General features: G+C 36.2%; 1 protein-coding gene across 3 annotated transcripts in view; it reads right to left on the bottom strand.

The window, feature by feature from the left end:
* LOC128995235 (transcription factor CP2-like protein 1) overlaps positions 1–12,225 on the bottom strand; it is an 81,073-nt gene extending 68,848 nt beyond the window's left edge. The window contains exons 1-2 of one of the 3 annotated variants that reach the window (XM_054420183.1): positions 12,060–12,225; positions 3,078–5,838 (exon numbers count right to left, since the gene is read on the bottom strand). In XM_054420183.1, the coding sequence (XP_054276158.1) occupies positions 4,273–5,832 (1,560 nt within the window). In that variant the 5' untranslated portion in view covers positions 5,833–5,838; positions 12,060–12,225 and the 3' untranslated portion in view covers positions 3,078–4,272. Of the gene's footprint in view, positions 1–3,077; positions 5,839–12,059 lie in introns of those variants that run through there. The other 2 variants (XM_054420182.1, XM_054420181.1) reach the window with 2 other exon arrangements.
* Positions 12,226–16,101: the final 3,876 nt, after the last annotated feature.

Below are 16,101 nucleotides of genomic sequence, written 5' to 3'. Positions count from 1 at the left end.
AGGACTATTTTTTTTTAACTACCGGTACTTATGTTTAAATTGTATGACCACTTAAAAAATGTTGTCCACCCCGATGATTTAAAAGACACATTAACCGCCAATAGTTGCAACAATTTCAAAAATTTACTACCTTTGGGAAAATTGTAGTACAGTGAATGGATAAACAAATGGTTTATCTATACTATTATAAAGAAGAGGTGGTGTCTGTGTGTGTGTTTGTATGAGCTAATCTCAAAAACTACTGGTCGGATCGGGCTGAAATTTGGCATGATGATAGCTCACATTCCCGATTAACATATAGGCATATTTTTATCCCAAAAAATCCTTCGGGGCTCCGCCCCAGTGGCTCTGGAGTTTCCCATGTTAACCTTATGAGAAATGGAATTAATGAATCTTAACAGCTGTTTCAATTAAACAAGTTGGTTATGTTCTATGATGTTCAATAGCATTAAAAGTTACAAGGATTACCAACAGGGTGCAGCACTAGCACTATTATTTCTTTTACATTTATGACAACAGCAAAAGGTGAGTGAGCGTAGCGAACAAACTTCAACCTGGAGGCGAGTGAGCGTAGCGAACGAGCTAACCTGAAGGCAAGTGAGCGTAGCGAACGAGCTAACCTGAAGGAAAGTGAGCGCAGCGAACGAGCTCCAACCTAAAGGTGAGTGAGCGTAGCGAACGAACTTCAAAAAGAACCGAAATTTCTTAAACCATGTCCTCACTCATAACTGCTATAAGCATTTGATACTTATATGCCAACCCCGTACGAAGGACAGGTACTCTGCTAGTATTTTAATAAAAACTACTTGTGGGCTATTGAGATTTTTGTCTGTACAGCTCTATCCTTGCTGTTTCCTTTATTTAGAGAGGTTTACACCTTATTTGCACAGATGTCTTGAATGTAAAAGCACATATTATTGAGTAGTGAAGAGTCAATTTAAAGATGGCAAAGTTCAAACAATTATAAAGAAATGTAATTTCAAAATTTATATGTTAGTTTAAACTATCAAATCAATATCTAAAGAAAATGTAGCTTTTAAACATTTTTCTAAATCTTATCATCATATCTAGCTCCTAATAATCTTTTTTTAATATTTTAGAATATTGTCTGTAATCTGTTTTTATCATTTATGTGGTTTTGTATTTTTATAAAACTTATATAGATAGAGGAACTTCACCAGGGTCACCCATAGTACCAAGTGCCATATTCAAATACCCTTGATTTTATATCAAGTGTCTTTACGAATACCTTTAAATTTGTATTAATATTCAGTATTAATTTCATAGTTTTGAGTTATGTATTAATTAAATGTAACAGCAAACCTCAATAAGAAGTCTGCCTCGATAAAGTGTCGTTTGATAATAGCTGTAAGATACTTACTATCGAGGTTCTAATATTTTACTTAAAAAGCAATAACTCTGGCTGCTCTAGTGTATGCTCCTACCTAGATTACATTAATAATTACATTGTGAAAACCTGATTGAACTGCCTTTACTTCCACTCTTCCTGGACTGTAATCTCATTTAGAGGGGTTGCAGTCTGATATGCATTGTGTTGAGTTTAAATGAAAAATGTTGAAATATCTTAAGAAGTTCGCCTTTAAAATACTGTAACTTCTACCAATGCACTTGAGCATTTTAGGACCAACAAGTTGTGTTTTATCACAATTAATTTACAATTATGTGGATTTTTGCATTAAAATTTGTAAGTGTGATTACGATTGGTTTGTTTTACCAAAAACAGGATGGACCTCTGGCTTGCAAACAGCTTTACGTGTATGCAATGGGTCTTTTAATTGGATCTGTCCTTGGCATCCAATTGAGTAGACATGCTCCTCCCAGCCTCTTCCTACCCTTCCCCACCCCACTATGGACAGCATTTTTGTATCATTCGACTTAAAATATTAAAATTTGGTAATGGGTGCACTCATATACCTCTTAGCCTTTCTTTCTTCCTCAATAACCTACAAAATCAACCCTGATCAAAAACTACCTCCTCTTTTCAAAAGACTTCCTATTCCTAACACATTATCAAGCTATGATGAGGATAGGTTTTTTTAAGCACAAACTGTGAAGGCCTTAGTCTTAGCTTTTAGACTAGAAATAACATTTATCAAGTAAACAATCTACTCCCATGTTCAAATTTTGTCAAGTTTAAGACCAAAAATAACTTGATTCAAAATGAGTCACCTACAGGGTTAGCGTGTTCAACAGTAAATTACAATTTTACTTCTGCTACTCTCATTTAATAATCAGTGCAATCTGAAGGAGAAGCTTATTGTAACTTTTTTAGTGGCTAGTCGATGGAGTTAATCATACTTTTTCACACATTGTCAGGTAGTAAGAATTTAGTATGAAAAAATAGATACAATGTAAATTTTATGGTAGAATATGAATATATGCGGCTCATTTGAACAAGTTATAACATAGAAAAAACATACTCCCTAAATAGATTTCTCATCCTTATGGAACAGATGAAGACAATAATTTTATTGTTAGTTCTTCTTTTTTATTTTTTTTTCTCTAGTTTTTTTTTCTTTTATTGTTAGTTTCTTATACACTGTTCTTTACAGTGTACTGCAGAGGTCGTGTTTTGTTTACAATTTGTTTCTAGTTATTTCAGTCATTTAAAACCTCGTTTGACCAAATAAGTTAATACGATCTAATCATAAACAATAACTCGTCCCTAGTTATAAACAGTTAAGCAAAAATCCAGAAATTAACCCTAAAATAATAGAATTCTCTGTGAAAGATCACTATCACAGCCTCACAACAGAAAAACAAGTGTTATAAAAGTTTTCATTCTTGTGGTTGTCTAAACCTTTAAAAAAAAATGGAAAACTTTGGTGGAATAGTTCATGTATTAGGGTTAAAAGCTAGCAAAGATAGTGTTAAAATCAATTGTTCGTCCATTGTTTGTTTGTTAAAATTTAAAAAATAGTGTGCTAAACAACATTGTATGTATGTAGGCCTACTCTGGTCTACTGAACAAAAACTAGTCCAAAAACCGATTGTAGGATTCAACTGGATAGTAAAATAAAATAGCAGAAGAAATTGTTTTTTAATTGCGCTGAAAATATACATAACATAAGCAATTTATAACATTGACAAATTATTTTGACAGTTCTGTACAAGCCAATTATTGATGTTGGTTACTTTAAATAGATTTTTAAATATTATTCAGGTACACTTTTATTCATACTTAGAATTATTGCATTGTATAGGCCTACTTATGTTTTTAAGTACCGTACTTGCAAGAGATTTTGTGTATTTAAATCTTGTCTTATAAAAACCAAGCAAAATAACCAAGCTAGGCCTACCTATGTTTAAAACACACTGAAATATTTAAGCTCATGGCCACAAAAAAAACTATGATAAAATCCTCCTTTTAAAGAGTAGGCTACAATGCTCTAGGTTATGTGAGTACATTTAAGATCTAAAAGATTGCTGCAAGAGATCAGAGATTCCAACTTTTCACGCAACAGAATAATTATTTTAAAATTATACAGCCTGAAAGTTTTATAACTTATCTATAAAATTTAATATTTAAGTTAAAATTTCTAACTCAAACGTTTTCACTTTTTATACAGATTTATAGAGATAAAAATACTATCATAAATGTATATTTTCAAAATTGTAACAGAGGAGAAAACTTCAGCTTTAGTAAACAAACTGTATCTGACTAGGTACCTTTACATTTCAACATAATTTTACATACTAGCCTATACAAAAATATCAAAAAATATTACATTTTTACAACTATACAAGACAGAAGACTTGGCTGAAAACCAAACTGCTGCATTTAAATACATTTTGTGTCTAGGTAGTTGTGGGTTTCAAGTGGTTACATGTAAGATTCTTGATCATTGAAATTTGAACCATAAACACTTTTAAGTGTAAATTCAGATTTTAAACAAAAACTACATGGTTTATGTAAAACATCTCCTTAGTAATATAACACAATTAATATCTTGAACCATAAAAAAACCTCTGAACACCTACTTTCTGTTTTTCTCATTTGCTCATAAAAAGTATTCATATGATTGGTTTACACCATTTAAAGCCACTAGTAGGATCGTTATTCAAAAATAGGTAAGTAACATAAATACAAACAATGAAGGACTACTTCACTGTCAACCAGATAAATGTACATCTTACCTATCAGTCTTATAAAATGGCATAGACAGTCAGCAAAAGTTGTACATTTACATCTTTAGTTACTCAACTGACTGTTGCACCAGTAAAATTATTTCAGTTATCACAGGGTAACATTTAATTCAATTCTTGGTTTGAAACGTCTCTCTGTACAATGATTTTGTTTACACGATCACAAATTAAATCAATAATGTCTTTGACAATATCAAATTTGTCAATTGACGTACAATCTACAGGATTATTCAAAGGAGAAAGCTGACTTGTTTTAGGAATTTTTGACAAACACTCCAGTTCACACGGCTTTGATGAATCGAAAGTTAATAGTTTCTCTCTTTTTTTCAGTTTTTCACTAACACAGTCGTCAAGCTTTTCTAGGAGCTTGTTAGTATCTTCTTGGCAGTTTAATTCATTTTCTTTCTTCACTTCTTCAGGTTTGAATTCTTGAGACAAATAGTCTTGATTCTTCACGGAGACACCGTTCATCAAAATGTCTTCGTCTTGAGGCAATGAATATGTATCGCTGACGTTAACTTCATTATTGGTTTTAGGTGCTGTGTTTTTACACATTTTCTGATTTTGATTAATGGAATCTGAATTAAAATTCTTTTTTTCAATTGCTTCTTCTCGAGATTTAGTGTGCGGATATGGCAATGTCGGAGAGGTAGAACCCTGAGATTTCTTGTTTTCAGTCGATAAATCATTGCAATTTTCTATTGATGTATTGCAAGTCCTGTTCTCAATGTTTGAACCATCTGTCTTTTGATTCTGCTGCTCCCACCAGTCATCCAAAGTGTGAAAAGCAGTTTGTTCTATAACTTCTCTAATGAATTCCTGTTTAATAACCTCTTTCAACTCTTTGCTTATTTCATCCAACAAAGGTTGAGGAACAGGAATTTTCTGAGGATCAGATAGATCCTTCTTTGATCGAGATGACTCTTGAATCAATCGTTTGGTGGCTTGTTCTAACAGCTCTTGTTCTTGAGCTTGAGCTTGCTGTTTGATTTCTATCGCTTTATTGAACCAGAATAGATAAGTAGCTCTTGAAAGAAAGGGAGATGGGGGCCTTGACAATGGTCTTTCAGGATCATCAAAACTTTCATGAACTGGCAAGTCCATGTCGTCTTCAATTGAGGTTGGTATTTCTCTACCTTTTTTAGGTTTATATCTTGGTCTGCTTAATAAAGGATCGTCTAGATCAGATCCTGACTCTTCTGAGTCATTCAAGTCAGAGAATATAGGATGCATTCCGGCTAAGGCTTTACTTTTTAACAACATACCAATTCTAGTATCAAGATCTAACCCCTTCGAACCCTCAGTTACAGTTTTATTTTCATATTTTACACAAGATACAGAGTTTTCATCCACTACAAATCTAGGTACAGGCAGATCCATTGGTTCTTTTCTTCTGTCCATAGCTCTTAGCCTTTGAAGCCTCAAATGTTCAATCTCTTGAACGGAATGTCTTGAATCAGAGAAGTTTTCACATTGATGCAAATTACTACTATAATCATCAACAGGATAGTTAGAAGGTAATTGATAGTTCAATGTCTTACTGTTTTGTGGCTGTAAATTTTGTTGACAGTTCATTTGGAGGTTTCCAGGATTACGGAGACCACTGGATTCCCGGTAGTGCGGTCGAAGACTCTGATCTTGATAGTTCATTGCCGCTCCGTTCATTGTCAACTACAAAGTAAAAAGATATATGTCGGAAACTGACAGTAGAAGCAGTAAACTACGTCTATTATAATCCTAGAATTAATAAACTAAGATGTAAAGTTAACCAATCATCAACAAAGTTAACCTACTTTACTTTGACAATTTCAAATATTTTAATCAGTAATTCAACTAGTCCTAATGGTTGAGTAAAAGCTGTCTATAATAACACTTATTTTAATTAAAGGAATCTATAGCTTGTGCGTTTCCCTGTAAAGCCTGGGAGTAGGTGGTTAGAGTGGCTCTAAACCGGTTTTGTAGGGGTGGGGGTACGCCGAAAATCAGTCTGCGATCTCACCTTGTCCGAGCAACATCGCGGATACTCTATTTTTCAAAAAAATTTGGGATGCCAGTTTGATTATCTTAAAACTTAATTTGTTTATTTTTAAGTTTACAGTGGTGTGAAAATACAATTTTTAAGGTATATGTTTAGGCCTAAGCCATAGTTTTGTATAATAGTAATGCATTATTTGAAGCCTATTTGTTTTTGCCCATGAAAAATCTCTGGCTCATTAAAGAGTAATTTTTAGAGTAGGCCTATTAAAAATAGCCTACTCTAAATTTTAATAGAGAGTGTTAATACTCATTTTTATTATGAAACCCTTAATTAGCCTATATTAATATGATCACACAACTCGTGCGAGCAACCTCAACCGCCTCTGCACCACGGTCCAAACTCCGAAAAATCCTGAGAAATGTCTTCAGTCAGACTAGTAGCAAAATAGGACGACGACGTCAACTTCCTCTCTCGCGCTCAGCTCCCCACTTGCCACTACAGCCCCTTACACCCAGGCTTCACGAAGAAACGCACGAACTCTAGTTAACACTTTTTATTGCAATAAGCAATAAACAAAACATTTTTCATTTGTTCGTTAAAAGAAATTAAGTGGTATGATGGTGCTATAATCAATCAGTGCAACCAGACAAATTCAAACAAGTGCTTCGATTTATTTTATAATTAAAACCTATTAATAGGCCTACGGTTAAGTTTGATCTGGTCAAAAATATAAACCTCTACAATATCTTGACGGGGGATCAGCCGATATTCCATTTGATGACAGAAATATAATCACTGTGTGTATGCTCCTCCAACATGTTTTGGAATTAACATTGCCTTTTCATTTTAAGGGGTTCTTGAAATAAAAATCCACCGAATGGTTTAGTCAGGTCCACATGTAATACTGTTTCAGTCCCCTGACAGAAATTCAGTAAACTTTCCATTTCATCTGAGACTGGCAATGTGTGTCTAGCAATATTGCCAAATAAACGGTTCTTGAAGCTGAAATCAATCGATTTGTCAGGTGGATCAATAATACATATCTGCTACCAGTACGGTACATTTTCTTGACAGAGAGTCAGCCAGAACTAGATTTTATCAGACATTGTTGCTCTTTATCTGCACTTTTAGCGATATATTTGGCAAACAATGATGCCTCTATAAGGGGTCCAAAATAAATGCCACACAAACGTGTCCAAAACCAGATCGGAGGTTAAGGTGTTACTTTTTCTTACCGTCAACAAGTCAGTTTCTGACCAATACCTTTGATTTTTCTTGGTTGTTTATATATTCAAAGTCGTAAGCATAAGGAGCAAACGTATATCATTGTAAACTTTATATCACGTGGTTACTTTAATAGATGTAGGTAGTTGTTTGTCTTTGTCCCTGTAGTCCTATTAATTTTTTAGCCGGGATCCAAGTCTTGATTTGGCCCATAATCTGTTCAGAAGGAAACAACGCATTCAACCAACGTGTGTTTGTAGTGAGAACATAGATAGCTAAATATGTGTTTAGCATCCATCACGGTTATTGGTGTTTTCCATAAGTAAAAACCATTTTAGTGTAATGAAGTGGTACCAAAGGCTAAATCATATTTAGGCCGACTTATGTGAGATGACAGATTTATTTTTTACAATTTCTCTTCATTCTTTTTTATTTGTTATTTATTTATCCACATAATCTTGGCTAGCCATAACTTAGCCTATATGGTAAAAGTTGAAAAGTTTAACTTAGGGGTTTAACTAATAAATAAAGATTAAGTTACAATCTTATTTAGCGTATACACAGTAAATTGAACTAGGTTAGCTTACTGCTTAAAATTAAGTTTAGATGAGAAGAGTAGGTTATTTACCCGTTACAAACTAAAAATAAAATAAGCAAGTTAGGTAAGTTAACTCAACAAATTTTCAAGATTTCAGAAACATACTTTCTTAACAGCAACAAATCATAAACATTCAAAGAGGGCTTATAATTGATTTTAAAAAGTCTAGAGTTTGTTCAGTTGACCTTAAAAGTAAAGACCTGTTTTGACCAAGAACCTTCAATAGACTAGGCTTTAAAAAAATCACAGCCTTAAACTATTAGTTTGTCAAGTTAGTGAGCTTGTTCAGAGGACCTAATATACAATAGGTACCGGTAACCAATTATTCCCGGTGAGTTTGATCTGCCAGATAGGCCTGGTGTATAAGTTAATGTCCATTGCCCTACAACACTAACTGCATTTTTGGAATTGTTATTTAGGCCTATTGGGTTTCACCCACTACCGTATTTCAATTGTGCAAAAATAGTCTGGAGGTAACACAAATTAATAGGTCGGTTTTGTTATAACCTAAACTTTAAGTACCTTCTTAATCTAACCTAACTTCAAAAAACTTAAGTTACAGTCACAAAACCGCATTAACCCGACCTACTTTCCCCACATGCCTAAATAAGTTAACCTTTCCCGGACTATAGGCGGATCCGCTATCATTTTGTGCACAATCTATTGCGCATGCAATCTAGTATGACCAGCTCTTAACTAGCCACAGTCTACATACGGACCCGTCAGACAACCATATTACCATTCGTACCACTCAATGAACCTTAGATTTGTAATTTTTAACTTTGTTTTACAGCCACTCAAAGGAGTCTTTCCGACAAAAGCTGATTGCAGATTTAGTGTGTAAGACTTAATATAGATACCGTACAGAATAATTGTCTTTTAAAATAGGTAGCCTAGTATTTTTTTCCACTGTAATAATGCTAAGTTAATGTCCCTGAGTTAAAAAAAATTACTGTGTTCCCCCTGAAAAAACGAAAAACTAATGTAAATGTAGTTAACATAAGCAGCAAACGTTAAACTACATAAGTAGGCTACCGGTAACTTTAACACGTTGACAGCGCGTGCCGACTTTAGTCGGCGTCGCCAGCGCTCCCAGGTGGCGCGCGCCGACTAAAGTCGGCACCAGACCAACAGAAATATATTGAGTCAGTGTGAGCTTAGCCTCAGACGGACACGTTATAATCGTTGCCAGCCTGCCAGCTTAGAATGCGAGCTTTACTTTGGGGTGTAGGTTGGTACTAAAATTTCCCGTAAAATCCTGTCTGGCAATGCTTTTGTCCCGGTTTCGGGGATTTTTTCTCTTCAACCCACATTACAAAGACACTGGATACGGATCCATGCAGTGCTGCTACCTTTGGGTGTTTCAGTGAACTACATCCACTCTCGGGGTAACGCAGCACAGTCACCACTGCTCTTTTGTGATTCGTCAGACTGAAATATTTGAATGCCAATTGCGTTCGCTGATTCGGTTGCGCGCCGGGGCTTCGCCCGCCACTGGGGAGTGCCTGTAAAGTCGGCGCGCGCAGTCAACGTGTTAAGTTAAGTTAAACTGAAGATGGAAGTTGCCTTGGGAACCTTTATTAACTTAAGTTAAGATAGGGTCCTAGGTAAGTTAATTGAATATTAGAGCACCCAAGTTAAGGCAAATTAACTTAAGGTACTAAAATTCTAAAAAGGAATTTGTTCAAATTAGGTTACAATTATCAATTTTTAAGAAAGTGTCTGGGTGTAGACTTTCATAAATGGGGCCAAAACAACCGAATGAAAATATTGTATTTATTTTACGATAGGCCTACTAGGCTTTATCGATTATTTCATTCGGTTAGTTGGGTTAGGTTACCCTAACTACTTAACCAAACTTGATATAAGTACTTAGGCCTATATCGAATGAAATAATTGATAACTTAGATCGATATAGGCCTATTCATTCGGTTGTTTTGGCCTCACTTAAGAAAGTCTACCCAATCGTGTCTCTGAAGCCTAAGGGCCAGTGCGCACTATCCCGACCACGACTCCGACCGGTCGGATACGACCAGTTTTACAATAGGAATAAATGGAACAGCGCGCACTGGTCAACTGGTCAGACCCTGGTCGCACAACCAAAATTTTTCAGTTTGGTCGGGCCCGACCCGCTGGTCGTTGCAGCCAAAAATAGCACACAATGTAATGGGACGACGCGCACTACCCCCGACTTGCCTCCGACCCGACCAGTACACCACTCAACCCCCAGTACTCCTAGATCAATCAAACGTTGAGCACTTGCTTTTTGCGCCGGTCTGTGAAGTGAGTTATTTGGTAAAATGTCACAGGAGTTTGACACGGAAAGTTAAACTTCACCCCTGATTTCACCAGCAACTTTACTATAGCCTATAATTCATAAAAGCTGTTAACAGACATTCTTGTGTAATTAAAAAACCCGTCTTCATATTGACGTAGCTCTTCATAAAACATAGCAAACTGCCATTATGTAGACCTGACAGTTAACATTGGATGTACCCAGTATCGTTTCTTCTTCCGCTTAACGTACCTACGTTAAAATTCACCACAGCAGCTACTTCTTCAACATCCATCTTGGCACTGAAGTTTGTAAAACATTCGTTGCCTTGGTCGTGTCGTGGTCGGGTCGTGCTCTGGTCGCATGGTGAACGACACCGACTGGTCGGGCGTTTGGTCGTGGCCGGGATAAGTTAGTGCGCGCCTGGCCTAAGTCAGGACTTTCTTCAGTGAATTTGGGATAAGTAAATAGGCCTAGCCTAAAATATTTGGAAAGATGAAGGATAGCCCTAGCCTAATTCTTGGCTGACACAGGCTCAGAGCCTATCAAGTTAAGTTTATCTTAAGGTCCCGATTGGCCAAGGAAATGGAGTAAGCCTATTTGGATAACAATTGGAATTGTTAAAGCCTGTGGGTACAGTTTCTTAACTGAGCTAAGTTACCCTAAGATTGAATGAAACTATCGATTCAATTAAGTTAGTTTAAACCTTCATTCAATTTTTCATCATCAGCAAGTTTGGTTAGGCCTAGTTAGGTAAGGTTGGCTGCACTTTACTTTACGTCCTACACTCATTCAAATGTAAATAGGCTATCAATCGATATATTGATTATTCGATTTATCGTTTGGTTAGTTAAACCTAACCAAACGATATATCGAATGAAACAATTGAATAGGCCTAATCAATATTTTCTTTCGAATGAGTGTAGGACGTAAAGTAAAGTGCAGCCGTAAGGTTATAAAGTAGGCCTAACAGTTGTATTTTAGGTTATAACTAGGCTAAGTTAATATCAGTTAGCCTAGGCCTAGTTAAAAATATCAATTAGGTCTATAAGTAAATCAATAGCCTATTCTCAATCGATATGTAGTTGCAATTGATATTAGGGTAGCCCAGTTAATTAACTGTACCCAAGCCTACAACCGGGTACAGTTTCTTACTGGGCTATGCTAATATCGATTGAAACTAGGCTATCATTTTGATTAATAATCAATATTTTTAAATATATCTATTATAAAATGAAACTGTCATAACCTAACCTAACTAACCAAACTTGCTGATAATGAAAAAATTGCATGAAGGTTTACTAATTGAATCGATAGTTTTAATCAATAATAGCATAGCCCAGTTAAGAAACTGTACAACCTACTTAAGTAAAAATAATGGGCTTTGTATTACATGTTTACTCAAACTGAGAGAATTGTAATCTTTAGGTAGGCTACCTAAGGTAAGCATACGGCCTTGGTTTTATCAGAGTTGATTAAACCGAGAGCTAGGTTTATAGCGATTTATACATTGCAGCACGAATACTAGCATTGCAGGTACAATTTAGTGAATGAGATGGAGTTCATAGAGAGTACATAAAAAAATACAGTTCTTGAACGTACTAAAAGTAACAAATTATTCATTATACGTATAAATTGTCTTCCCGTTTTATTAGGTCTGAGGTAGCGAAGCACTTATAGGTACAGATAACTTAGTAAGGAACCTAATCAAATTTCTCATTGATTAAAGGAAGGAAGGAAGATTAGCAACTAATTCACAACATATCTAGAGATAGTCAGGTAATTATGGCTCTATAAATTGGAAAAGAAAGACTTACCAAAATAAATCAGAAGATTTAATTAACACTCGAAGATCTCAGAAATTTCCCAGTCCACCATTTTCGAAATCACACCATCAGATTTTTTTCTCGAAATCGACGTAATTTCACTAACTCGTCGTAATTCTGATTCTAAACATGTGGTGGTATGGTATTTTCCAGTGTATTTTCCTTGCTATAATGCTATGCTATTAAATTGTCTTGTCACCGCCATTTTGTTTACTAACTAAATATTGTGTTTAGTTTGATATTACCATTGATTATACAGATGTATATTATATAGGTACCCTCAGAATGTGAAAAACTAACAAAAACGAACATCTTCAATGGTTTTGTTGTCTGTTCGATACACATAAACATTACAGACAATTTATTTATATTTGACCTCAAAAATTGACCAGTTTCAAAATTGATCACAAGGTAACTGTGTTGCACCATTGACTTTATATCTACACAGACAGTGTAGATATAAAGTCAATGGTTGCACGATCAGACAGATCACACAACTAACAGGCAAAGAAGTTCATTGTCAACGATAGTCCATCCTTCTGTATAATACCATAGATAAAACATACTCCTCAACCCAATCTCAACTCTTCTAGTAAAAACCCAACCACACAGCTTTGCTTTTTTGCCTGCACTGCTGCACATTACTTAAATTGAAGTGATCCCTTTGTTAGTGTCTTCACCAGTGCCATTTTGTGTGGAAGAGGAAGATTGCAAAATATATTTAAAGCAAAATTGTTCAAATCCCTGTTGTAATTTAATATGTGTTTTCCTAGGCGCGGAAGCGGAGCGCAGATAGAGGAACGTGGAGAGCGGAACGCGGAGAGCGGACTCCTCTTGTCTTAAGCACGGGTCACACTAGGCTGGCATCATCAGCGGCGAATTGAAAGAAGCCGCGACTGTCAGCTTAGGCTCGTCACACACTGCGTCCGGTCCGGTAAAATCGGATCCGGCATGCCGGATCAGGTGAATTCGAAAACCATTAATTCAAATGGAAGTCCCCACACTGCATCCGGTCCGGTGCTTCAGGTCCGGTCCGGTAAAATTATTTCGGTCGAGAAGCGATAGGCTTCCGGCAAGCTTCCGACGCCGGAGAGCTCGCGCATGTGCAGACGACTTCTACTCACCTCGTGACAGTGACAGTGGGCACTGACAGTAGCAGCAGACGTGGTTTTGTGGTTATTGTTTACGCTGTATGACTTTTTACAAAATGTCATTGGAAGAGAAACTGATTGTGCTAGTACAGGCGTACCCTGAGCTATACGACCTAGGCCACGAGGACGTTTAAGCAAGAGCTGCTGCAACTACGAAGATCTCTTCACTGTCACTAGTCACTCATTGCTTTAGGGAAATTTTGTTAACACAAACTACTGTATGTTGTTGGTTAAACACTTCTTCAACTCACAATACCGCTGTCCTCGCATAGACTCAGACTGGTCGCCGGAACTGGAACGCCTGATGCAGTGTGTGGATCGATTTTACCGGACCGGACGCAGTGTGTGACGAGCCTTAATGTGACTACAAAATTCGCAGCTGACACTGAGCTGACTCAGGCTGGTGAACCGGTGATGCTGGTGCCAGCAGCTGATCACCAGCGGCTTGCGTACAGCCTAGTGTGACCCGTGCTTTGTAATTTAATGTTACTGTTTTCCTAGAAGCGGATCATGTTAATCAGTTTCCACTCTCCGCTCTCCGCTCTCCGCGCTCCTCTTCTGCGTCACTGCGTCTAAGAAAACCCGGCTTAAGTCGAGGACTCGAACTCATACTCTTATTGTACTTAAGGGTGCCACCCTGAGGTACCACGGTACCATCCCAATAACCCACCACCAAAAGTTGAGGTGGACAGGTTGATGGAAGCGTAATGAAGCATACAAGACAACCCGGTACCTACTGCTTCTAGTAGTGCCCCACTGGAGTCTAAACCTTCGCTAAATCATCACGATGTTGTCCCCTGGCGCTGCGGAGTGGGGGAAATGATTCTCCCTCCACCTCCCCTCTAGACGGCGTCCAAACAAGCCCGCGTTGTTTTACATGCATATACCTATGCTGCAGTTTTTCAATAAGTTAAAAAATGAATATTTATAAAATTAAACTGTCATAAACTAACCTAACCAACCAAACATGCTGATTATATAAAATAATAATCGAATGAAGGTTTACTAATCGAAAAAATAGTTCTGTTTATAAAATAAAATTATAAATGCCTTGAATTCAATTTTTAGAATTTATTAATTATAAAATTAAACTGTCATAACCTAACCAAACCAACCAAACTTGCTGATAATGAAAAATCGAACAAGGTTTACTTATAGAAAAAAAATAGTTCTAAAATTATAATAGCTCAAATTGAATTTTATAATGTTTTAATTAACAAATTAAACTGTCATAACCTAACCAAACTAACCAAACTTGCTGATGATGCAAAAATCTTAAACAAAAAGTTAGTGCTACCGAGAGGATTCGAACCTGGTACCTTCAGATCCTCAGCCCGGCGCGTTATCCATTAGACCACCGAGGCCGATGGTTCCAAACCGTATCGTTGCGGTAATGGTGTTCCCTCAGCCAATAGAATGCTTTGCTTCCCCCACTCCGCAGTGCCAGGGGACAACATCGTGATGATTTAGCGAAGGTTTAGACTCTAGTGTATTGCCCCTAGTAAAAAAAATGGTGGCGGATTGTTGGTGGTGTCACGTTGTCACAGACGTTCATGATGGTGACGGGTTGACAGGGCGTACTCTTTAATCCGCTTTGTCGTCCCCGCACACTTGGCTCTCATCGTCCCTCTTAATGGGGTGTATATTTCTGGTCTTACCTGTCTTACAAACTGATAGTTCTATTATTCTATACAGGATTTTAACATTTGCTTCTAGCTTCTTGTGTCCTAGTATCGGAAAAATGTCCCATATTGACTATCAGAATGTAACTCTTTCAGAATTTTTTACGTAAAGATGATAAAAGAACACAGATCCATTACCATATAAATATACAGCCGTCTAGTAAGCAAAATTAATTTGCATTTAACCAAGTTTTTAAAGCTTTTTCCTGTAATTCAATATTTAATAATATTGTAAAAAAATCAAATAGGTAGTATATAAAAAAACCAATATTTGTCAACAATACTCCACCGAAATACTTTTTGCAGATTTTATGAAATAACATAGCCTAAAGAACAAATATATTCATAATACTTTTGTCAGTCAATAGAATAATTAAATACCCCCACCACAGCAAACCTGCAGACTAAGCGAATTTCCATTTACCTGGCTGGAATTCTACTAAAATATTCCCTTAAAATTGTCAGATTTATTTTCTATTTAAATAACATTAATTTTAATGAGTACTGTACTTAGGTTTGCTGCTAGGGAATGTTTAGAGGTGAGTTTTTTTTTTATTTTATATTAATAGCTTAGTATAAAATAAATATACCCCCGCCGTAGCAAACCTGCAGACTAAGCGAATTTCCACTAACCTGATTCGATTTAGACTAAAATGCCTCAATAAAAATATCACATTTATTTCCTATTTAAATAGAATTAGTTTAACGAGTACTTAGGTTTGCTGCAACAGGAAGGGTAAAGTGGTTTTTTTTTTATGTTAATAGTTTAGTAAGAAATGAAAGTATTTTCCAAACTCAATCAAAATATGTTCATAAACAAAGCAAACTACAACAGTTGACTTATTCTCCATTATAATAACATGGGAATTTTAAATTTACAATTTTTACTTTCTCCCCCTATACCATATAGTATATGGAGAAAGTATTGTTTTTGTCAAGATTTTCGAGTTTGAGTTTTGAGTGGATTCGTTTTGGGCCCTCCTGGTCCCAAAAAAGTGGTTTTCGAAGTGATGTCTGTGTGTGTGTGTCGTGTGTCTGGATGTGTACAGAGCTAGGGACTACACCTGTGGTCTGATTTCGATGAAATTTGGTATGTTAGGTTCCAATCCATGGAAAAATCGGATTTTCCAAAAAATGGCCCGAACGATTTTGATAAAAATTTAGTATGTTATAGTCCTTTATATTCTGAACAAAATGGTA

This window comes from Macrosteles quadrilineatus, unplaced genomic scaffold (assembly GCF_028750875.1).
Source record: "Macrosteles quadrilineatus isolate MER2022 unplaced genomic scaffold, UCM_ALF_1.0 Scaffold_5__1_contigs__length_97177068, whole genome shotgun sequence".
Taxonomy (NCBI): Eukaryota; Metazoa; Arthropoda; class Insecta; order Hemiptera; family Cicadellidae; genus Macrosteles; species Macrosteles quadrilineatus.
The sequence above is the reverse complement of the archived record's forward strand: the minus strand, read 5'-3'. Positions and strand labels throughout refer to the sequence as shown.